The following is a 25,172-nucleotide window of genomic DNA, read 5'->3' as shown; positions in this document are numbered from 1 at the left end:
ACCCAGCCTTTTTGGAGTCCTGAGAGGGCATGCTGGAGAGCGCCCCCTCTGACAACTCCATCATTCTGCTGGGGACTTCAATGCCCATGTGGACAATAACAGTGAGACCTGGAAAGGCGTGATTGGGAAGAACACACCCCGCCCCCGATCAGAACTTGAGTGGTGTTTTGTTACTGGACTTCTGTGCTCATCACGGATTGTCCATCACAAACACAATGTTCAGGCATAATGGTGTTCATATGTCCACCTGGCACCAGGACACCCTAGATTCGATGATCGACTTTGTGGTCGTGTCATGGCACTTGTGACCGCATGTCTTGGACAGTCGGGTGAAGAGAGGGGCAGAGCTGTCAACTGATGGTGACTGGTGGTGAGTTTGTTCCGATAGTGGGGGACGATGCCAGTCCGACGTGGCAGGCACAAAAGTATTGTGAGGGTCTGCTGGGAACGGCTGGCAGATTCCCCCGTCAGAAGGAATTTCAACTCCCACCTCTGAAAGAACTTTGCTCACGTCCCAGAGGAGGTGGGGGACATTGAGTCCGAGTGGACGATGTTCCGGGCCTCCAATGATGAGGTGGCCGACTGGAGCTGTGGCCAAAAGGTAGTCGGTGCCTGTAATGGCGGCAAGCCACGAACACGTTGGTGGACACCAACAGTGAGGGATGCTTTCAAGCTGAAGAAGGAGTCCTATCGGGCATTTCTGCCCTGTGAGACTCCCAATACAGCTGAGAGGTACTGGCTGGCCAAGCGGAATTCAGCTTCGGGGGTCGAGCAGGCAAAAACCCAGGCGTGGGAGGAGTTAGGTGAGGCCATGGAGAAGGACTTCAGGACAGCTTTGAGGAAATTCTGGTCCACTGTCCGGCATCTCAGGAGGGGGAAACAGTGCACTGTCAACACTATTTATCGTGGGCATGAGGTGGTGCTGACCTCAACTCGGGATTTGTGAGTCGGTGGGGAGAATACTTCAAAGACCTCCTCAATTCCACCAACACGCCTTCCCACGTGGAAGCTGAGTCTGGGTGTTCGTAGGTGGGCTCTTCTATCTCTGCAGTTGAGGTCACTGAGGTGTTTAAAAATCTCCTTGGTGGCAGGGCCCCAGGGGTGGATGAGATTCGCCCGGAATTTCTAAAGGCTCTGGATGTTGTAGGGCTGTGTTGACATGCCTCTGCAACATCGCGTGGACATCGGGGACAGTGCCTCTGGATTGGCAGACTGGGGTTGTGGTCTCCCTTTTTAAGAAGGGTGAATGGAGGTTGTGTTCCAACTATACAGGGTTCACACTCCTCAGCCTCCCTGGTAAGGTCTACTCAGGGGTACTGGAGAGGAGGGTCCATCTGGAAGTAGAGTCTCGGATTCAAGAGGAGCAATGTGGTTTTCGTCCTGGCCGTGCAACAGTAGGCCAGCTCTACACCCTTGAAAGGATCCACAAGGGAGCATGGGAGTTCGCCCAACCTGTCTACATGTGTTTTGTGGACTCCGAGAGGGCATTCGACCGTGTCCCTTGGGGAGTCCTGTGGGGATTCTTTGGGAGAATGGAGTACTGAACCCCCTGATACGAGCTGGTCGGTCCCTGTACGACCGCTGTCAGAGCTTGGTCCGCATTGCCGGCAATAAGTGGGACTCGTTTCTGTTGAGAGTGGAACTCTGCCAAGGCTGCCCTTTGTCACCAATTTGGTTCAGAACTAACCCTGGACAGAATTTCTGGGTGCAGCCGAGTCATAGAGGATGTCCGGTTTAGTGGCCTCAGCATTGCATCTCTGCTCTTTTTAGATGATGTGATTCTGTTGGGTTCATCAAGCCGTGATCCCCAGCTCTCACTGGAGCAATTCGCAGCCGAGTGTGAAGCAGCTGAGATGAGAATCAGCACCTCCAAATCCGAGACTATGGTCCTCAGTCAGAAAAGGATGGTGTGCCCTCTCCAGGTCAGGGATGAGATCCTTTCTCAAGTGGAGTTCAACTATCTTGGGGTCTTGTTCACGAGTGAGGGAAGAATGGAGCGGGAGATCAACAGACGGATCGGTGCAGTGTCTGCAGTGATGCGGACTTTGTATTGGTCTGTTGTGGTAAAGAGGGAGCTAAGTTGAAAGGCGAAGCTCTCAATTTACCAGACGATTTACGCTCCTGCCCTCACCTATGGGCATGAGCTGGGGGTCGTGACCGAAAGAACAAGATCCCGGATACAAGCGGCCGAAATGAGTTTCCTCCGCAGGGTGTGCGGGCTCTCCCTTCGAGATAGGGTGAAAAGCTCGGTCCTCCGGGAGGGGCTCAGTGTCGAGCCACTACTCCTCCGCATTGAGAGGAGCAAGATGAGGTGGCTGGGGCATCTGATTCGGATGCCTCTTGGACGCCTCCCTGGTGAGGTGTTCTGGGCATGTCCCACCGGAAAGAGACCCCAAGGACGATCCAGGACACGCTGGAAAGACTATGTCTCTCAGCTGGCTTGGGAACGCCTTGGGATCCCTCCAGAAGAGCTGGAAGAAGTGGCTGGGGAAAAGGAAGTCTGGGTATCCCTTTGCTATCTGCTTTGCTCTGCTCTAGATAACGTGTCAGCCTCCTAGCAGGAGATAGCAAGAACAAAAACATCTAATCATCAGAACTGTTACAACTGCTGCCTGTTAAAGAAATTATGACCACACATGTATTCAGCAATCTTCCACACATGCACACGCACATGAACAAACATGTACACCTTGTTTCAAACTGTTTTTCTTGTCGTCTCCTTTTTGTAACATCCATGTAAATAAGGGGCGTCTTAAAACTAAATAAATAGAGGTACTGAGGAGAGGATAATCAGAGTCCAGTGGTGAATTGTATGAGACAGTTCCTCTCCTCTCTCCTCGCGAGACTTGAACTGGTGTCTTTGCTTTCTTTTTTGTCCCGTTAAATGAATGTCTGATTGGTGAACCTGGCATTTACTTGGTCCTTCGAGCCGGATCTCAAGATACCTGAGGTTTCCAGGGGCCAGTCGACGTCCAGGCAAAGACCGTGGCCATGGCACTTGAGACCCTTTCCGGGACTGGGCCTCGACTTTGCGCCCGGAGGCTGAGGGTTGACGAGAAGCCGAAGGAAGTGAAGACATCTCTGGTGAGTAGGAAACTCCCACACTCATGAGTAATGAGTGAATGCGCGTCTGGGTGACTGCGGCAGAAGCAAACTATCACTATCACTATCGAGTGAACGAATTAGTCTATAAAACTGAGAAAAGGGCAAGGTGTGTCCTATACGTGAGCTCCGTGAAACGTGTGTATGTGTAAAAGTGTGAGTGGAAGTTCGCTACCTCATTTGAACAGGAAATTGAGTGACAACTGTTTGAGGATGCTGAGGTAAGAATTCTCCGCCACTTGTGGTAGAAGCTTGAGAATTACCTCAAACAGAACGTAATTGTCACCCTGTTCAGGGGGAAGTCAGTATAGTTACCCTAGGTGAACCACTGACTCCAACAGGGGAAAAACAAATAGCAAAATAGTTGATAAATAGAAAAATAGTTGCAACACAACATCTGAAAAAAAAAATAATAATGATGTGTAAGGACTAGAAGTTTGTAGAAAGCAAATGTCCTACAAAAATAAAACATACATTTGTGGATAACACAATATGACTTTGCTGGCCAGCTCAACATACACACATAAAATATATATAGTTAAGCACAGGATAAAATAAGAGAAACAAACACACACACATAAAATAACAACAACAACAAAAAAAAGCTGGACTCAAGATGATGCGAAAACGGCCATTAAAGGTATCACATCTCATAAAGTTGATGTAACATAATTCGTCCAGGGAACGGAAGACTTGAGAAAATCTTACCACTTAAATGGTGTGGAAGTACAACAAATTTGGATGACAGCAAAGTACTTTCTCACAGCAGCTGGGAGTTCAAGGGTTAATATCGCGCACTTCTGCTAGATTAAAAAAAAAAAGCAAAAAAGCAATTTTTTCTGCCATTGGAAGAGCAAAATAAAACAACAACGAACCATTTGAAGAATATAGAATTGGAACGACTGCATGTTTTAAAGCAAACAGTGACATTCCTGAAGATCACACTTCAGAGAGTGTGTATCAAGGTCAACTAAAAAATGCTCTTCATGTGAATTCAAATAATCCTATAAAACAATGGATTGAAAAACATTGGGTTGACAAACCGACTGGCAGCCTGTAACAATACGTTAACCAAGCACTAGACGCAGAAAGAGTGCTACAAAATAAGAAAAAGAAAATTGACACCTTTCTGACAGAGAAGGGAGAAATTTATGGAGCTTTATGCGAAACATTTAATAATTGTGGCCGCAGATGAGGAAGAGAGCAGCCATCTCCCCATCAAAAATGTCACAACTCATGCTCCCAAAATGCAACTTTTTAATTTGTCCCATACGTTTGTTGGGAAGAGATGGCTTGCTGAAACAAGGACTGCGCTTAATTCCCTCTCTGACATGAGAAATAGAAGTAAAAAGAAAAAAAGGAATTACTGGGAGGACAGTTAAATATCTTACAAAATGAGAATCCAGCGCTCTATTATTACACCTTACATATTCCAAACAAACCTCCCACAAGAACAGAAGATTTCTTGCCGCAAACAGCTCAAAACTGATTGAACAATCACAAAATGACGTAGGAAGTGACTCATTGCATGTGACAATGTAGTATAAGATAAACTTATAACAGCCCACACCAGACAAAATCATGATTATCTGTACTCAGATGGTATATCAGTCGTGGTGGCAGGAACAAGACTGACTGACAAACTAAATGCACTACACAAGGAATGGACACCACCACACACGTCATTACAACAGGAGTGGGAGAGTTTGGGACAATTTGTTTTGGTAGTACGAAATGTTCCTGATTGGACAGAAAAAGAACCAAATTTGGATTGGGACGACTGAACTGACAATATCTTATTGGACAGTCTTAAACAATCTGAGACCAGATGCTGCTGTCTTCACGGTGGTATCACAATCTACACAGACAATACTGGAAAAATAGAGGAATAGCGACAACTACAGGGAACACAGTGACACATGCAGAACTACTACAAAATTTGCTCATAGCAGTTCAATTTCCAAAGGAAATAGCCATATGTAAATGTGCAGCACTTGCATCCAATACAGACAAAGTATCATTAGGAAATGGATTTACAGATAAAAGAGCAAAAGAAGCAGCAGCCAAAACCTTTATGGGACTAGCTGACCATGTAACCAATGAAGACATACTTTGAGATGATGTGTTAAACAAAATGCAACAACAAAGCTTACCAGCAGAACTAAAAATGTGGAAAAAATGAGGTACTACATTACAAAATGGGAATTATGTCAGCACAGATACAAAAAAAATTCTACCAAAAACATTTTTTAAGTGGGCGGCAATCTTGAGCCATGGGAAGTCTCAGGTCTCAACAGGGGGAACGGTAGCCCTGGTACAAAGGGGTTACATGATCCATGGATTTAACTTGTATGCAAAAAACGTTTTTTGTAGGGCTTGTTTGATCTGTGTGCGACATAATCCACAAGGGAATGTCCATCCAAAACGTGGTCAGTTTCCTCAAGATACACATCCATTCATCGCTCCATCCATTTTCTTAGCCGCTTATCCTCACAAGGGTCCCGGGGAGGGTTGGGGCCTATCCCAGCTGTCAACGGGCAGGAGGCAAGGTCCACCCTAACCTGGTTGCCAGCCAATTGCAGGTCACATGGAGACAAACAGCCGCACTCACAATCACACATACAAAAAAAAAACAAAAAAAAAAAACACACACAAGTGGGTCCCTTTCAGGAGTTATTAACAACCCCAAACATCTTAAAAAATTGCAAAAAGGGGTACTTGAGTTCATTTGTTGATTGTAGGAAAGTATTCCTTTTGAAACCATTGTTAACACAAACAAAACTAATTTGTTTTTATTGGCCACTTGTAAGATCGCTGTTCTCATTCCCACTGCCAAGGTTGCTGTAGTCCGGTTACACATGGGAGTGAGACTGCTGTCATAATGGTGACTAAACAGTTACATTTTGCTGTTGGGTGTTGGATGAAAACGCTACCCGTTATTTTAATTTTTCTGGTCGAGTGGTACCTGTGGGAACCACTCAAGGTCCCACCCCAAAAAATAAAATAAAAAAATAAAAACAAAACAAATTGGATAACTACATACAAAAAACATGTCCAAAAGATTGTGTTGTCTGCACAGATCCAGAGATAATACCAATGCTATTAATTGATAACGAATGCAAAAAAAAAAAAAAAATGTTGGGGGATTCTGTGTATCCATTAAGTTCTTTTGAAAAACAAAAAAAAACATTGTTTTCTAATGGCATGTCACTAGGAAATTTCACATGCATCAATTTGATAGGACTAGAAACAAATTGGGAATTTTATCAGCATTGATGTGTGAAGCCATTTTTGTGCCACTGTCATGGTGGTGCGGCAGTAACTGTCTTTTTGATTTTTTTTTTACGGCGGATACCTTTCCTGACGCAACCCTTCTGCATTTATTCGGAGAGAGAGCTGGAGCCAATCCCAGCTAACTTCGGGGAGCGGCAGACTACACCCCAAACTGGTCGCCAGCCAGTCGCAGTGCAGATGTCGACATCATCACTGAGCGGGAATCGATCCCTCGCTGCCTTCACTCGAAATGTCCCTCTGAGGGAAACCCGAACGACAACGTGGCCCGCAAGAGAAATGAGTTTGACATCCCCGCACTACACCATCAGAAAAGAAAAAGTAACAAGTTACTGTGCTTTAATAACTTCATTACTGCCATTTGTCTATTCATCCTAGTTTCTATAGCTGTTTGCACCTATTCTTGCGTCTCATCCAATCTCATCCATTGTGTGGATGTTGTTGTATTCCCTGCATAAAGGCATCACTTAACCAACTTATAACCATTGCTATTGCCCCAACAAATTCAAAATTGGCAGGAATATATCCACTATTGGCACAACAGAGTAATGACAGTGATATTTTTGATGACGTTATGACTTATCTTCCAGACCTGTTCTGTGATCCAGAAGATTACAAGTAATTAGTGCTATATTTTCCTCCCAGTGTAAGCCAAAAGGGTGATCTATTAGATGATTTAAGGATTTGATCAAATGTAGGATAAACAGGAGGATAATGTAGAAATAATTGTAAATAGTATTAAGTAACTGCTTCTGACTGCAATGAAGAAATGCTTTGCTCTGCTCCAATTCAGTTACTGCTCTGCCTGCAATGAAGAATGCTTTGCTCTGCTTGCAATGAAGAATGCTTTGCTCTGCTCTAGAAAATGTGGTAGCAAATGGAGCATAAACAGTGGAGAAATGTAGGAATAATTGTGATCATAATTATCATACATCTGCTTCCAATAAAGAAATGCTTTGCTCTGCTCTAGATAACGTTGCAGCCTCCTTGCGGGAGATAGCAAGAACAAAAACATCTAATCATCAGAACTGTTAGAACTGCTGCCTGTTGAAGAAATGATGACCACACATGTATTCAGCAATCTTCCACACATGCACACACACATGAACAAACATGTACACCTTGTTTCAAACTGTTTTGCTTGTCGTCTCCTTTTTGTAACATCCATGTAAATAAGGGACGTCTTAAAACTAAATAAATAGAGGTGCCGAGGAGAGGATAATCAGAGAGTGCAGTGGTGAATTGTACAAGACAGTTCCTCTCCTCTCTCCTCACGAGACTTGAACTGGTGTCTTTGCTTCCTTTTTTGTTCTGTTTAATGAATGTCTGATTGGTGAGCCTGACAACAGTGTAAAGGACAATAGTATGTATGTTTTTATACATGTTGTATTCTTAAACACCCAAAAATAATGCACAAACGCTGTGCTCCTTCTCAGACTACTGGCAAAGTAATGTAGCACTAGAAGAATGTTTGGATATTCTGGCTGAACGTAACCTCCTATATATTTTCAAAGATGGAATAAACTGCGCCTTTATGGGATGCAAGGGAGCACTTACGGACATAAGCTGTCCATCAATTTCTCAAATGCCACTACCATGGAGATGTATAAAACCCTGCTGATCTTCTTCAAAGAAGCAATTAATTAATTTATGATCATCATCATCTTGACCATAACTCAATTTTAAACTTCTCATACTGTAATAAAGTTGAAGAATTGTGTGCATATACACATTATTCATGCTAAGCAATTTATGTGGGAGGGTACAGCAATGTAAAAGTTTGAAATGGCAAAGTCTTTGCGGATCATAGTTTTTGGCAGAGGTGGAAGTACGGCACATACGTGCATGTCATAAATACAGCTAAAACAAAGTTAAAAAGCAACAAAAATTAAGCAAGTCAAGTCCCTTCTAAATTTGAAATGAAGTTGTGACATTACTTGGATGAAGTAAGTATACTACCAAGTTAGTATTTAGTATATATAGTATATAGTATAAACAAATCATGCATGGCACGGAAAGTTCCCCTGCTTAAACCAGCACTTGTCAAGACCCGTCTTATGTTTGCCAATGACCATTTGGATGATACAGATGAGCCATGGGAGAAAATATTGTGGTCAGATGAAACCAAAATTTAACTTTTTGGTTATAATTCCACTAACCGTGTTTGGAGGAACACGAATGATGACTTCCATCCCAAGAACACCCTCCCTACTGTGAAGCATGTGGGGGGTAGCATCATGCTTTGGTGGTGTTTTTCTCCACATCAGACAGGACAACTACACTGTATTAAGGAGAGGATGACCGCAGCCATGTATTGTGAGATTTTGGGGAACAACCTCTTTCCCTCAGACAGAGCATTGAACATGGGTTGTGGCTGGGTCTTTCAATAAGACAATGACCCAAAGCACACAGCCAGGAAAACCAAGAATTGGCTCTGTAAGAACCATATCAAGGTCCTGGTGTGGCCTCACCGGTCTCCAGACCTAAACCCAATAGAAAATCTTTGGAGGGAGCTGAAACTCTGTGTTTCTCAGCGACAGCCCAGAAACCTGTCTGATCTGAAGATCTGTCTGGAGGAGTGGGCCAAAATCCCTCCTGCAGTGTGTGCAAACCTGGTGAACAACTACAGGAAACATTTGACCTCTGTAATTGCAAACAAAGGCTATTGTACCAAATATTAACATTGGTTTTCTCAGGTGTTCAAATACTTATTTGCAGCTGTATCACACAAATAAATCATAAAAATATCATACATAGTGATTTCTGGAATTTCTTTTTAGATTATCTCTCTCGCAGTGGACATGCACCTACGATGAAAATTTCAGACCCCCTCCATGATTTCTAAGTGGGAGAACTTGCAGTACAGCAGGGTGTTCAAATACTAACTTTCTTCACTGTAGAACACCAGACACCTTCCGCCAACTGTTCCATCCCGCTTGAACCCGTTTCTTCACTTCCTTACCACACTCACCATTGCTCTGTATTGTTAACCCATGGATGACTTCCTGTTTTGGGGTTCCACCACTAAGTCTCCTCCCCTTTCCAACCAGAAGGCACCCCGAGTCCTCCTCTGGGACCTCTTCATGTCCAGCTGTCTCACCTCTTTCCGAAAGGCCAAATGACATTCTTCCTTCCTCAGCTTCCACCACCTGATTCTCTGCTCTACCTTTGTCTTCTTAATTTTCCTACCCGCTACCAGAGTCATACTACACACTACCATCCTATACTTTCGAGCTACACTCTCTCCCACCTCAACCTGGCAATCATTAGCCTCCTTCAGGTTACATCGTCTACACAAAATATAGGCGAAGGCTAAACAAGAGCCATATGACGACATGTACAACAGGTTGGACATGAAAGAGGGAGAAAAGGATCTCTCCAGGTTGGCCAGACATAGGGATAAAGATGGGAAGGATGTGCAGCATGTAAAGGTGATTAAGGATAGCGATAGGACAGCAGAACACCGGTGAGGTGTGCTGTTGGTGTGACAGAAGAATTTAAGGTAGAAGTGGAACTGCATCAGGGATCTGCGCTGAGCCTCTTCCCGTTTGCGGTAGTAATGGATAGACTGACAGATGAGGCTACACTGGAATCCCCTTGGACTATGACGTTCGCGGGTGATATTGTGATCTGCAGTGAAAGCAGGGAGCAGGCGGAGAAACAATTAAAAAGATGGAGGTACGCACTGGAAAGGAGAGGATTGAAGATTAGCCGACGTAAAACAGAATATATGTGCATGAATGTGAAGAGCGGAGGATTAGGAGTGAAGTTCCAGGGAGAAGAGATAGCGAGGGTGGATGACTTCAAATACTTGGGGTCAACAATACAGAGCAATGGAGAGTGTGGTAAAAAAGTGAAGAAACGGCTCCAAGCAGGGTGGAACAGTTGGCGGAAAATGTCTGGTGTTCTATGCGACAGAAGAGGGTAGGATGAAGGGCAAAGTTTATAAAACAGCGGTGAGGCCGGCCATGATGTATGGATTAGGGACAGTGGCACTGAAGAAACAACAGTAAGCAGAACTCGAGGTAGCAGAAATGAAGATGCTGAGGTTCTTGCTTGGAGTGAACAGGTTGGATTGGATTAGAAACGAGCTCATTAGAGGGACAGCCAAATTTGGATGTTTTGGAGACAAGGTTACAGAGAGCAGACTTAGATGGCTTGGACATGTTCAGATGTGAGAGAGTGACTATATCGGTAGATGGATGCTGAGGATGGAGCTGCCATGCAAAAGAGCGAGAGGAAGACCAAAAAAAGGTTGGTGGATGTTGTGAGGGAGGACATTAGGACAGTGGGTTTTCGAGAGGAAGATGCACGAGATAGGCTTAGATGGAAAAAGATGACACACTGAGGCGACCACTAATGGGACATGCCGAAAGAAAAAGATGAAGAATTAACATTAATTTAAATTAGCCATGAGTCATATTGTAAACTGCATCTTGGGTATAGAGTTAAATATTAATGCCATTAAAGAATTAATATTAAATATTATATTATATTCGAAAGAACAAACAATATTTAAGAAAAACGTGAATATATACAAACATCACACTAACCTTGGTAATTGCAGAGCTACAGCCATCCAGGGAGTGCATGCAGCAGAGTGCAGCACACAGTCTGTTAGCGCCCTTGCGGCACACACTTGTCTCAATAGTGAGTTTGCACAAGTTGCACCTTGCTGTCATATCGTCCAATTTCACTGTCTGCTAAGCAATGAAAACACAGACAGAAAGATGGAGTGAATGAATGTGTGGGTGAGAGAGAGAGAGAGAGAGAAAGAGAGAGAGAGAGAGAGAGAGAGAGGAGAGAGAGAGAGAGAGAGAGAGAGAGGAGAGAGAGAGAGAGATAGAGAGAGAGAGAGAGATAGAGAGAGAGAGAGAGAGAGAGAGAGAGATAGAGAGAGAGAGAGAGCGTGATACCAGCAGTGCAGTTGCTGAATGTGGCCACGATGCCATTATTCAAATTGATTAATTATTCAAAAAATATTCTTAATTTGGGTCATACATAATAACAAACTGAACACCTCGTAACATTTTCCAATTTCCTCAAAAAGTCAGCACACATCTTTTGAGCCCCATTGCCCCCTCCCAAGCAAAGTCAGTAAAGTCACGATTAGATGTCTCTAAAAGATGTCATGATCTGATGACATGATAACATACATGGTGTCGGTGGCCAGAGGCAGGGACCATGGCGATCCAATCCCCGCCTATAGAAACTACCTCTAGGGACATCGAATGTCAGCTCTCTGGCAGGGAAGGAGCCAGAGTTGGTGTGTGAGGTCGAGAAGTTCTGACTAGATATAGTTGGACTCGCCTCTACGCACCGCTTGGGCTCTGGTACCACTACTCTTGAGAGGGGTTGGACTCTGTTCCACTATGGAGTTGCCCACGGGGAGAGACGCCGAGTAGGTGTGTGTATACTTATTTCGTCCCAGATCGGGCCTCTGCATTGGGGTTTACCCCAGTAGATGAGAAGGTCGCCTCCGTCCGCCTGCAGGTAGGGGGACCGGTCCTGACTGTTGTTTGTGCTTATGCACCAAACAGCAGTTCAGAGTACCCACCATTTTTGGAGTCCTTAAAGGGAGTGCTGGAGAGGGCCCCCTCTGACAACTCCATCATTCTGCTGGGGACTTCAATGCCCATGTGGACAATAACAGTGAGACCTGGAAAGGCGTGATTGGGAAGAACACACCCCGCCCCGATCAAAACTTGAGTGGTGTTTTGTAACTGAACTTCTGTGGTCATCACGGATTATCCATAACAAACACAATGTTCAGGCATAATGGCGTTCACGTGTCCACCTGGCACCAGGACACCCTCGATTCGATGATCGACTTTGTGGTCGTGTCATGGGACTTGTGACCGCATGTCTTGGACACTCGGGTGAAGAGAGGGGCGGGGCTGTGAAATGATCACCACCTGGTGGTGGGTTGGCTCTGATGGTGTGGGAATACGCTGGTCCGACGTGGCAGGCCCAAACGCATTGTGAGGGTCTGCCGGGAACTGCTGGCAGATTCCCGTCAGAAGGAATTTCAACTCCCACCTCTGAAAGAACTTTGCTCACGTCCCAGAGGTGACGGAGAACATTTAATCTGAGTGGACGATGTTCTGCGCCTTTTTCCTGAGGGGGCCGACCGGGGCTGTGGCCATAAGGTGGTCAGTGCCTGTCGTGGCGGCAACCCGCGAACACGTTGGTGGACACCAAAAGTGAGGGATGCTGTCAAGTTGAAGAAGGCATTTTAAGGTGTGGGACTCTCGATGCAGCTGAGAGGTACCGGCTGGCCAAGCGGAATGCAGCCTTGGTGGTCACTGAGGCAAAAACCAAGGCGTGGGAGGATTTTGGTGAGGCCATGGAGAAGGACTTCTGGACAGCTTCAAGGAAATTCTGGTCCACCGTCCGGCGTCTCAAGAGGGGGAAGCTGTGAACCGTCAACACTGTGTATGGTGGGGATGGGGTGCTGCTGACCTCAACTCGGGATGTTGTGAGTCAGTGGGGAGAATACTTCGAAGAACTCCTCAATTCCACCAACATGCCTTCCCACGTGGAAGCTGAGTCTGGGTGCTCTGAGACGGGCTTTACTATCTCTGGGGCTGATATCACCGAGGTGGTTAAAAAGCTCCTTAGTAGCAGGGCCCCGGGGGTGGATGAGATTCACCCGGAGTTCCTCAAGGCGCTGGATGTTGTTGGGCTGTCCTGCTTGACACGCCTCTGCAACATCGCGTGGACATAGTTGGCAGTGCCTCTGGATTGGCAGACTGGGGTGGTGGTCCTACTTTTTCAGAAGGGTGACCGGAGGGTGTGTTCCAATGATTGGGGTTCCCAGTCCTCAGCCTCCATGGTAAGGTCCATTCAGGGGTACTGGAGAGGAGGGTCTGTCAGGAAGTCGAATCTTAGATTCAGGAGGAGCAATGTGGTTTTCGTCCTGGTCGTGGAACAGTGGACCAGCTCTACACCCTCGGCAGGATCCTCGAGGGTGCATGGGAGTTTGCCAACCAGTCAGGGGCTCGGCAGCTCAGCGGAGGAGTGTTTACGTCGGCGACAAGAAGGGCGTTGTTTCTACTGTGGTCGTCTTGGACACTTAATCGCCCACTGCCTGGTCCGACCGAAACGCTCCGACCTTAGGATCTCTACGCCGGTGAGTGTGTGGTATACTGTCGCTGAGTCAGGGTGGTCGCTTTTGCACCTCACCATAGGAACGGACTCTCACTCATGCCTAGTGACCGCGTTGATTCACTCTGGTTCAGACGCTAACCTAATAAATCCCCGTGTGGTCGAAGCGTTGCATGCGGCGACCTTCCCACACAGCGTCTTCATATTGCTTACGCCGCCAACGGCAAGTTCCTCTGCCGGGTTACACACCGCACACATACCTTACGTATGGACTTTCCGGACATGCACACGGAGTGCATTAGTTTCCACGTTTTTAACTCTAGCAGCAGTGATATAATCCTGGGGAGCCCGTGGCTCAAGAGACACAACCCCCACTTTGACTGGGTCACAGGTCGGATAATGGCATGGGGTGTCTCGCCGCTCGGGAGGAGGAAGGGATTCAAGTTGCTGAACAGAGTACCGCTTCCGAATTAGCCACGGTGCCCACTTGCTACCATGATTTAAAGGAGGTTTTTTGTGAGTCCAAGGCAAAATCTCTGCCGCCGCATCTGTCTTATGACTGTGCTATCGAACTCCTCCCAGGCACCTCACTTCCCAGAGGGAGACCGTTCTTTTTGACAGGACTGGCGCACCAGGCAATGAGGGATTACGTCGAGTAGTCACTGGCAACCGGACTCATTTGCCCGTCGTCCTCACCAACCGGTGCAGGGTTTTTTTTTTGTTAAGAAGAAGCATTCCACTTTACGACCCTGCATCGACTACCGAGGCTTGAATGACATCACAGTCAAGAACAGGTATCCCTTGCCCTTAATCGCTACAGCATTTGAACTCCTCTAAGGAGCCCGGATCTTCACCAAGATGGACTTGCGCAGCGCGTATCATCTGGTGCGGATCCGGGAGGGCGACGAATGGAAGACGGCTTTCAACACTCCCACGGGGGATTACGAGTATCTTGTGATGCCCTTCGGACTGACCAATGCCCCGGCCGTCTTCCAAAACTTTATTGATGACGTGCTTTGGGAGTTCCTGAACAAAAATGTATTTGTATACCTTGACAACATTCTTATCTTTTCAGCAGACCTGACCTCCCATATTCGACAGGTCAGAGAGGTACTTCAGCGTCTCTTGCAGCACCAGCTGTTCGTGAAATGGGAGAAGTGCGAGTTCCACCGAGCATCCGTGTCCTTTCTGGGCTTCATCCTGGCAGAAGGGGAGATATGGATGGATCCCGGGAAGATCGACGCGGTGCTTCGGTGGCCCACCCCCGCCAGCAGGAGGGACGTGCAGAGGTTCATTGGCTTCACAAATTTCTACAGAAAGTTCATTCGCAACTTCAGCGCCATGGCCGCCCCTCTGCACGCCCTCACATCTCTGCACAACGTTTTCGAATGGTCCAGTACCTACCAGGAGGCCTTCAACAAACTTAAGGCAAGTTTCACCACTGCACCCATCCTCATTATCCCGGATCCAGATCGCCAGTTCGTGGTGGAGGTGGACGCGTCGGACTCGGGAATCGGAGCCATTTTGTCGCAGAGGAGTCCCAAAGATGGAAGGATCCACCCGTGTGTGTTCCTGTCTAGGAAGCTAACCCCGGCAGAGAGAAACTACGACATGGGGGATCGCGAACTGCTGGTGGTCAAGACGGCTATTGAGGAGTGGCGGCACTGGCTGAAGGGCTCACAAATACCGTTTGTGGTCCTCACTGACCACAAAAACCTAGAGTACCTGAGGACGGCGAAGCGATTGAAAGCCCGCCAGGCCAGGTGGGCTCTCTTCTTCACCCCCTTCCACTTCACTCTGTCCTTCCGCCCAGGTTCCAAGAACGGGAAGCTGGACGCCCTCTCACAGATCCACGAAGGGGAGCGCACAGAGTCCGTAGCGGCTCCCATCCTGCCAGTGGCGTGCTTTGTGTGCGGCTTCACCTGGGCGGTCGAGTTGCGGGTGAAGGAGGCCCTGGGAGAGACGCCACCGCCTGCAGATTGTTCCTCTGATCGCCTGTTCTTTGTTCCATCACAGGGAGACGTCGTCAATTGGGCCCATTCGAACAAGACGGTCTGCCTCCCGGGTGTGGCAAAAACTCGTTCTGTGGTCCAACAGAGATTCTGCGTTGGATTTCGTCACCGGCGTACCAACCTCTCAGGAAAACACAGTTGTGCTGTCTGTAGTGGATCGATTCTCCAAGCTGGTTCACTTCGTGCCACCTCCGAAGATCCCGTCCGCCAAGCAGACAGCCCAGCTGGTGTTGGACGAGGTCGTCCACTACCACGGGTTCCCCAGGACATCGTCTCGGACAAAGGCCCGCAATTCAGCTACCGCTTCTGGAAGGAATTCTGCACCCTCATCGGCGCTTCGGCAAGTCTAACTTCGGGCCATCATCCGGAGTCTAACGGCCAAACAGAGAGGGTAAATCAGGAATTAGAGATGGGACCAGACCAGAGCACGTGGAGCCAGCACCTCAAATGGGTTGAGTACACCCACAACTCCCTACCCTCCGCCTCAACAGGTATGGCTCCACTCCACGTTGTGGACGGCTATCCTCCCTCTCTGTTTCCCTCATTGGCCACAGACTCCACGGTGCCGTCGGCCCTGGCAGTGGTACAGCACTGCAAACGGAGCTGGGATGCAGCCCGGAGGACGCTGCTGTGCATGGGCAACATCTCCAAGTCCGCAGCGGACCGCAAGAGGAGAGCCGCACCAGAACTCAGGGTGGGGCAGCGAGTGTGGCTCTCTTCCACTGTGGATGGATGGTTCCAGTGCCTGGTGTATTGGGAGGGTTACGGACCGGAGGAGCGCTCTTGGATCCCCTTGCGCTTCATTGTGGACCCCTCCCTCATCGAGCACTTCCACGCGGCCCATCCAGACGCTCCTGGGCCGTCGGGAGCCGGCCGTTGAGGGATGGGGGGTACTGTCATGCCCCTGGCATCCTCCCCAGGCTGGGCGTGGCCAGCCAATTAGTCGGCACACACCTGCACCCTGTTTCGGCTGATTACACCCGGTACTTATAGGACAGGGGGGACAACTAGTCCTCCGCCAGATCGTTGATTCCCATGCCTCGTTCTCGCACTCCCGTATACCCGACCTACCGTGTACCGACCCTCGCCTGTTCCCTGACCATCCTAGTAAGCCTGCCTCTTCTGATACTGCTGCTTTTCCTGACTGACTCGCTGATCATTGACCACGGACCGAATAAAGGCTTTCTGTACACTACCTGCTTGCCTCTGGAGTCGTGCATTTGGGTCCACCCTCGAGCCTCGTTCGTGACACTGGTGACGTGTTCCAGGCATGTCCTACTGGAAAGGGACCCCGGAGACGACCCAGGATACGGTGGAGAGACTATGTCTCTCGGGTGGCTTTGGAATGCCTCAGGATCCCTCCCGAAGAGCTGGAAGAAGTGGCTGGGGAAAGGGAAGTCTGGTATCCCTCCTGAAGCTACTTCCCCGCGACCCAACCCGGAGAAGTGGCAGAAGATGAATGGATGGATGAATAGGAACAAATACTGGGTTTAGTTCCTATTCATGTTTCACAAAAACTGAATTGTTTTCTTACCTTAACTTTTTTTTTAGAATTGACAAAGTTCCTTAAAAAGAAACCCACCTGTGTCTAATGAAACGTAGAGTATCCATCCATCTATCCATTTTCTGACCCACTTATCATCATGAGGGTCGAGGGACGTACAGTACTGTGATTCAATTAAAGCTAATTTTAAAGTGACCATTTATATTACCTTGTAGCGCCGAAGAAAAGGAGTTAGAGGTGGAGTGTTAAACATAGGAGCAAACCTCGTTTTAAAGTAGACACCAACAGAGTGAACCCATTACGGTGGGAACTCTCTAACACAGTAACACTGGAAGTGTAACCAGCAAGAACGTCCTTGTGGAACCTCGTAACCTAACTCGAGGTCCCATGGGTGAATTCTGTAGACCACCACACCAGCCCCCCCAGAATTCACCCATAGTCAAAGTCCCTGTGCCGTGGAGGGACGATGACCCGACACCGATGGGTGTACACTGCAGGGGCCGGGGGGACGCACAGTCCATTGAGTCAAGGGGCCAGGGCCCTGACAGGGTCGAGGCCCCCCGCCAGGTGCAGGAAGTCGGGGCAAAGGGGGCCACCCCCGGCGTGGGTGAGGGCCAACCCCAAAAGACGAGGACATCAGTCCTTCCTTGGGGGCGCACCTGAGGCCGAGCATGACCCACTAAGTCAACATTGACATGGTCGAACCTCCTAACGGGGACAGCAAAGGACTCCACATGGGCTTTTGCGTGGTGATGCACCTTCGCACGCTGAGAGGCCCCGCATGAGTTGACCCAGGTCTGTACCCCGTGGTCCGAGGCCTGGTCCGCGCTCATACGGGAGTAGTCAAGATCCAGATGCACAGTGCCGACAATCGCCCTGGAGAGGCAGTCCGCGACCACATTGGATTTGCCGGCGATGTGTCGGATGTCTGTAGTGTACTCCAAGATGAACGACAGTTTCCGGTGCTGGAGGGTGGACCACGGCTCCGCCACCTTGGACATGGCGACAGTGAGGGGTTTGTGGTCCACATATGCCATGAATTCACGGCCTTCCAGTAGGGAGCGGAAGTAGTGGATCGCCAACCAGAGGCAGAGGAGCTCTCTATCGAACGTGCTGTATTTGTGTTCCCTGGGGACCACCTGACGGCTGAAAAAGGCAAGCGGTTGCCAGGCGCCGCCAACCCACTGTTTGAGTACGGCCCCAATGGCGTATTCCGACGCGTCGGTGGTGAGAGCGACAGGGGCCCCGGAGGACGGGTGGACAAGCATAGCGGCCCGGCTCAGTGCGGCCTTCGTTGACCAGAAGGCTTCCATCCTCTCGGCCGTCCATTCAATGTCCTGGTTAGGGGCCTTGCCCTTAAGAGCCTCATACAGTGGGCGCATGGTGTAGGCCGCCCGGCGGATGAACCGGTGATAGAAAGTTATCATCCCCAGAAAGTCCCGGAGCCCCTGAGTCGAGCGAGGTCGAGGAAAAGTGGAGACGGCCTCCACCTTTGACGGAAGGGGGGCGGCGCCGTTTTTGTCGATGAGGTACCCGAGGAACTTGATGGAGGGCACCCCGAAAACACACTTCGCAGAGTTGATGATCAGGCCATGCCGCTCGAGTCTCGCAAAGAGGTCCTGAAGGTTCTTCAGATGTTCTTCCTCCAAGGCGCTGGGGACGATGTTGTCGTCCATATAGATGAACACAAAAGGCAAGTCTCTGAGCACCGAATCCATTAACCGTTGGGAAGACTGGGCCACGTTTTTCAGTCCAAGTGGCATCCTCAGAAACTCGAACAGGCCAAACGGTGTGATTACAGCCGTCTTGGGAACGTCTGAGGGGTGCACAGGGACCTGGTGATAACCGTGCACCAGGTCAACCTTGGAGAACCGGATTTTGCCCGCCAGGTGGGCCAAGAAGTCCTGAATGTGGGGGACGGGGTAACGGTCAGGTGTAGTGGCGTCGTTAAGGTGGCGGTAGTCTCCAGACGGTCACCACCTGCCCTCTGGTCTAGGGACGAAGTGTAGCGGCAAGGCTCACGTGCTATCCGAGCGGTGGACGATGCCCAGGCGCTCCAAGTTGGCAAAGTCGGACTTAGTGACTGCTAGCTTCTTGCCAGTGTCGCAAAGGAATTTGCGCCCAGAAAGGGTGTCCATGACAAAGAGCAGCCGGTTCTTCCCGCCCGCGCTCACGGCCACTACGAAGCGCGGGCTTTGACGTTTCCCCGCCGTGTCGTAGTTGCAAGGGGTGCGGTACCTCTTCGCTTTTGCGCCAAAACGGGCGTGGAAGTAGCACAAGCCTGTGCCAGTGTGGCCGTCAGTGGCGATGGGGCCCCTGCTGGATGGCACCCCTGCGCACGGGGGCGAGTAACTGCGCACCGGGTCCAGCACCTCAGGGGAGAAGCGCTGGGTGGCGAGGAAGAAATAGTCGGCCTCCTCAGACAGGGCCCGGGGCTCAGTGATAGAAGTGTTCGTGAGTGCTGTTTGAACATGGGACAGCATGTGTCTGAGAAACAGTTCCATGAAAAGGAAGTAGGGCTCCTCCGTGCCCAGCAGGTTTAGCATCATTTCCATGTGTTTGGAAGGTTTGCTGTCCCCCAGTCCATTAATAGCCAAAAGATGTCGGGCTCGCTCTAGCCGTGAAAGCTTGAAAACCTTGAGCAGGTGAGGCCTGAGCTCAGAATATTTATCACTGGCTGGGGGAGATGTGATGAAACTCACTGATCTGGCCGCTGTTGAACTCCTGAGGGCTGAGACAATGTGGTAATAACGCACGGCATCATCCGAGATCCCGTGGAGGGCGAATCGAGCCTCCGTCTGTACGAATCCACGCTGTTGCGGATGTCTCCCAAAACTCCGACAATTTGAGGATGGCGGTCGCCATGTTCGGTTCGAGTCTCGGAAACGCCGGGACTGACGTTGGGGTCACCAGTGTCGCAGCGAAGAAAAGGAGTCGGAGGCGGAGTGTTGAATATCGGAGCAAACCTCGTTTTAATGCAGACATCAACAGAGTGAACCCATTACGGCAGGAACTCTCTTACACACTAACACCAGAAGTGTAACCAAAAAGAACGTCTGTGCAGAACCTTGTAACCTAACTCGAGGTCCTGTGGGTGAATTATGTAGACCACCACAACCTCACCAAAGAGCTCTCTTGGCTCGAGATGCACACAGTCCTAAAATTTAGACTTAAAGGCTCTTGCTTTAAAATAACCCGATGGCGGGATTAAGAGAGATCATAATAATTGAAAACTTCATGTTGGATGTAGAAAGTGAAGTTATAGTCACGAAAAACTGATTATGGTGGTAGAAAGAAATGGCCTCGTACCAGCCATTGGACAAATGAGTGGGCTGAACTGAAACGCAAGAGACTTTTGAACAGCCAATTAAATGTACTGGAGAATGCGCCAATGCGAGAAATGAGGCGTGTCCACAGTTGTTTTGGCTCTGACGTTGACTTCCTGCTTTGCCGCGTCAAATCTCTCAAGCCTCAACTGCTGCTTTCGAACATGAAGGGGCGATAAGCAGAGCATTACACAATTCTACAGGTGGGTTATCCACGTTTTATGTTTATTTTCCGCGAATGCGATACTCTGTAAGTCGAGGGTGAGTGGAGAAAAGGTGAAACATGCGCTCAAGTCAATTGTTTCAACCCCTGATTCAGCTCACAAGACTGTAGCATGTGATATCTTTTAGAAGAGCGTGGCACACATACTTGCCTTTTCTCTGCTTTCGGTGAGTAGAGTGCTCATAATCATTTATGACAAAACTACTATTAGGAATAGTGGTTCTTGAGTTACAGTGTTTTTTGTTTTCTTGTGTTCTGAATGGTATTCTATTGAAAGTACATTTTCCCCTCGAACACATTGACTGTTGCGGAATATAAATGCTTACAACACCCTAATTAAATGTTCTTTTATGCAGGGGGCTCTGTAACCTGCAGATGAGAGCGAAAGTAGATAAAATCAAAGTTTTATAAACGTTTTCACTCCGTCCTGATTCATTGAATCAGCTCTCACAGCGGTGGATAAAAAAATGGTGCACGTATACAACTGCCACCCTTACGCCTCACAGCAGATAGTACAGGTCAGTGGAGCGCTCATAAATTGAGACAGCCAATTTGAATGTTGTTTGTTCTTTAGCTTTAATATTCATTGTCTATGTGTCCAGGTGGAGCAGGAGCCTGTGTTGTTCTGCTGTGGAGGCAGGGCCTTGTTTGTGGTCACCACTGGAGGATGCAAGGTTATACTGTATTTTTATTATCCATCCATCCATCAATTTCTATACTGCTGATTAGAATTTACACCGATCTGATTGACCTTAATGGTATCTTATGCTGATCGGCTTTCATGTCATCATTCTGTTCGACTCTTCAAAAAACATCATGCACAATATTTTTTTAAATACAAAAGCTAGTTTACTTTTAGCCTTGTTGGGTGTCTTTTGAGGTCCAACTGTTAATATATGACGGCCTATTGAGGTAATTAAAAAAAAAAACTTTTTGTCTATGTGGGTTAGGCAACAGATAATGCTTGGATCAGACTTCCACAACTTTTTTCTTTCATGATCACAGTCAGACCACTCCAATAAAATGTCGTACAGGGAGCCCTCTGGTTACGAACGACTTCAGTTCCAATGCTGGTAATGTAACACGAATATCGTTTCAAGATGGATTTCACCATTAAAGTCAGAATTTACTTCAAAGTATTTCGTCTAAAAAGACAAATGCATTGAAATAAACAAATAAGATGCTGTACTTACCATTAATGCTGAGAAGTGGTTGAGAAGAAGTTATTGCGAAGGACATAGGATTGGAACCCTCCACATGCACTAAAATACAGGCTTTGTCTTTAATAATTGTCACCACAGTCGACCAACTGAAGCCTAGCGCTTTACCAATGTTCGTCAGTATCGCTCTTTTCTCCAATCTTCTTATGATCTTGAGCTTAATTTCTAGAGTAATGGATTTTCTTTTGGCTGCAGAAGCATTGCTAAAAGACACAGGGTTCTTCTTTGGGGCCATAAAGGCTAAAGAGATTGCATATTGTAGTGGGGACAGGGCCCTCTACAATTGCAGTAGAAACCAGCTGACTAAAGAAATTAACATTGCAAAGAGGGACTATGTAGCCAAACTGGAAAAATATCTTGTCGCTAATGACTCCAAATCAGTCTGGCAAGCATTGCAATCGCTTACGAACTACAAGCGGTGTTCTCCCCTGGTAGAAAACAAGAGTGGGCTAGCCGACAACCTAAATAGCTTTTACTCTAGATTTGAAATAGACACTTACACTCCAAACACCTTCTACTCCACCATTTAACATCCTTGAAAGGGACGTTAAACAGATCTTCAAACAACAAAAGATCAACAAAGCGCCGGGCCCAGACCTTGTGTCCCCGTCCTGCTTCAAAGTCTGTGCAGTCTAACTTACTCCTGTCTTCACAAAGATCCTCAACAGGACTCTACAACTGTGTGAAATATCAGCGGCTTTAAACACTCCACCATTATACCGCTCCTCAAAAAAGCAGCAATCTCAGGTCTTAATGACTACAGGCCTGTTTCCTTGACATCTGTGGTCATTAAGTCCTTTGAAGGCCTTGTGCTGCACCACCTCAAGAGTGCCACAAGCCCCCAGGTGGACCCACTGCAGTTTGCCTATCGAGCAAACAGGTCTGCGGATTATACAGTCAACATGGGCCTGCACTTCATCCTTGAACATCTCGACAGCAAGTGTACCTATGCGAGGTTCCTGTTTGTGGACTTCAGCTCTGTGTTTAACACCATCTTCCCTGAATTCCTCTATTCCAAACTTCTCTAGCTCAGCGTCTCGCCCATCATCTTCCCGTGAATCTACAACTTCCTGACGGGCAGGACACAGAAGGTGAGGCTGGGGTACACCACCTCATCCACGCGCACTATCAGCACCGGGGCACCCCAATGTTGTGTCCTCTCCCCTCTGCGCTCCTTGTTCTACACCAACAACTGCAGCTTGCGGAATCCAACTGTCAAACTCCTGAAGTTCGCAGATGACAGCACGCTCATCAAAAGACAGGGCTCATCAAAGACAGTGACGAGTCTGCATATCAACAGGAAGTGGCAAGACTGGAGCTTTGGTGTGGTCAACACGACTTGGCGTTGAACACTCTAAAGACTGTTGAGATGATTGTGAACTTCAGGAGGCATCCTTCACCACAGCTGCACCTGACGCTGTCCAACTGCCTTACGTCAACTGTCGAGATCTTCAAGTTCTTGGGAATTACAATCTCAAAAGACCTGAAGTGGGAGACTAACATAAACTCCATCCTCAAAAAAGCCCAGAAAAAGATGTACTTCTTGCGGCTTCTGAGGAAGCATGGCCTGTCACATGAGCTGCTGAGACAGTTCTACACAGCGGTCATCCAATCAGTACTGTCTACCTCCATCACAGTCTTGTTAGGGGCTGCCCAAAAAAAGACAAAATCCAACTGCAACTGGCAATCAAAACAGCTGAACGGATTATCAGCATGACTCTACCCACTATTGGGGACTTACATGCAATGCAAACTAGGTCCAAAGCAGGCAGGATCCTTTTGGATCCTCCACATCCTGGCCTCTACCTCTTCCAGGTCCTTCTGTCCGTAAGCGTGACAGATCAATGCAAGCCAAAACGAGCGGGCACTTGAACAGTTTTTTTCCCCTCATTAAATTCTTGATCAGCAAATTTACTATTTTCTGCCTTGTGCTGTAGTTGGGATACTCAATCCAGTCCAATCAGTATTAGTATTAGTAATCTATTTTGTAGCCTACGGCATGATTCATCACTTTAAACTGCTCCCTTTGCACAATTGTCATTGCACGATATCTATAACGGGAACCGTAAACGGGTAAAGAGACTCTGTACAAGCTTTACACAATGTGAGACGTTGACACACTTCTATCTCTTACCTGTTCCAAATGAAGAATATTTTACATTTTGCAAAACTCTTATCAGGAATAGTTCCTAGAAATAGAAATGTCTCTTGTTATCTGTTGTTGTTGCTTTGTTGTTCTTTGTTCTGTATGTTGTACCAGGGCAGCACCGACTGCCTGAGAAAAATTCCTTGTGTGTTTTACTGACTTGGCAAATAAAGCTGATTCTGACTCTGATAATGTCTAAAAAGGAGGGCACAAATTGTGAAGATACTACAGGCGCACAAACACGGATGAGCAGTATGCACATTAGCTAGATAAAATCGTAGAGCCGCTGCATTGTGAGGAGTCGGAGGAGGTGGCTGGGGTTTCTGATTCAGATGCTTCCTGGATGCCCCTCTGCTTAGGTGTTTCGGCCAAGTCCCACCGGGATAAGACCGGTGGTCCCTTGATGTCCAGGGACACCCTGAAGAGACGGTGTCTCTCGGCTGGCCTGGGAACACCACGAGATCACTCAGGAGAGGTCAAGAAAGTGGCTGGGGAAAGGGAATTCTGGGCCTCCCTACTAAAAGGACTGCCCCCATGACCTTACCTCTGATAAGTGGAATTTAGAGCATGCAATCTTCACACAGGGTAGGGCCGGGATCGAAAAATGGTCCTCAGAACTGTGAGGCCAAACTTTATTGCAGCGACACCTTGCCGCTTCTTTTGTATAGTACCTTTAAAAAAAAAAAAAAAAGTAAATGAATAAACCTATGATCACAACTTTAGATTTAGTGGGACAAAAATATTTAGTCAGTCACAAGTTGTGCAAGTTCTCACACTTAAAAATATGAGAAAGGCATGTAATTTTCATCGAAGTTATACAGTACTTCACCTATGGAAGGCAAAATGATGTAAATAAAAACACCACAGATTACATTGTCTGATTTTTGAATAATTTATTTGCAAATTATGGTGGAAAATAAGTATTTGGTTAGTAAAAGTTCGTCTCAATGCTTTGTTATACAACCTTCGTTGGCAATGACAGAAACCAAAATTTTTCTTTAAATCTTCACAAAGTTTTCACAGATTGTTGCTGGTATTTTTCCCAATTCCTCCATGCAGAGTTCCTCTAGTGCAGTGATGTTTTGGTACTATCTCAGAGCAACACAGACTTTCAACTCCCTCTAAAGATTCACTTTGGGGTTGGGATCTGGAAACTGGTTGAGGCACTCCAGGACCTTGAAATGTTATTCACAAAGCTACTCCTTCGTAGCCTGGGCAATGAGTTGGAGATCATTGTCTTG

General features: G+C 47.7%; 2 protein-coding genes across 6 annotated transcripts in view; one reads left to right on the top strand and one right to left on the bottom strand.

Annotated features, from left to right (window-relative positions):
- bcar3 (BCAR3 adaptor protein, NSP family member) overlaps positions 1-11,047 on the bottom strand; it is a 107,745-nt gene extending 96,698 nt beyond the window's left edge. The window contains exon 1 of one of the 2 annotated variants that reach the window (XR_009795629.1): positions 10,947-11,047. Coding sequence is in view for 1 of the 2 variants with exons in the window: in XM_061824281.1 (XP_061680265.1) it covers positions 10,947-10,985 (39 nt within the window). In the remaining variant the exon portion in view is untranslated. The remainder of the gene's footprint in view (positions 1-10,946) is intronic. The other variant, XM_061824281.1, reaches the window with a different exon arrangement.
- A 9,368-nt stretch (positions 11,048-20,415) lies between these two features.
- The window catches only part of hps3 (HPS3 biogenesis of lysosomal organelles complex 2 subunit 1), a 44,488-nt gene continuing 39,731 nt past the window's right edge, over positions 20,416-25,172 (top strand). For 3 of the 4 annotated variants that reach the window (XM_061824279.1, XM_061824280.1, XM_061824276.1), the window contains exons 1-4: positions 20,459-20,545; positions 20,662-20,732; positions 20,922-21,083; positions 21,168-21,239. In XM_061824279.1, coding sequence (XP_061680263.1) covers positions 21,033-21,083; positions 21,168-21,239 — 123 coding nt within the window. In that variant the 5' untranslated portion in view covers positions 20,459-20,545; positions 20,662-20,732; positions 20,922-21,032. Of the gene's footprint in view, positions 20,546-20,661; positions 20,733-20,921; positions 21,084-21,167; positions 21,240-25,172 lie in introns of all 4 variants that reach the window. The other variant, XM_061824277.1, reaches the window with a different exon arrangement.

This window comes from Syngnathoides biaculeatus, chromosome 7 (assembly GCF_019802595.1).
Source record: "Syngnathoides biaculeatus isolate LvHL_M chromosome 7, ASM1980259v1, whole genome shotgun sequence".
NCBI classification, from domain to species: domain Eukaryota; kingdom Metazoa; phylum Chordata; class Actinopteri; order Syngnathiformes; family Syngnathidae; genus Syngnathoides; species Syngnathoides biaculeatus.
This window is presented reverse-complemented; position numbering and strand designations above follow the sequence as displayed.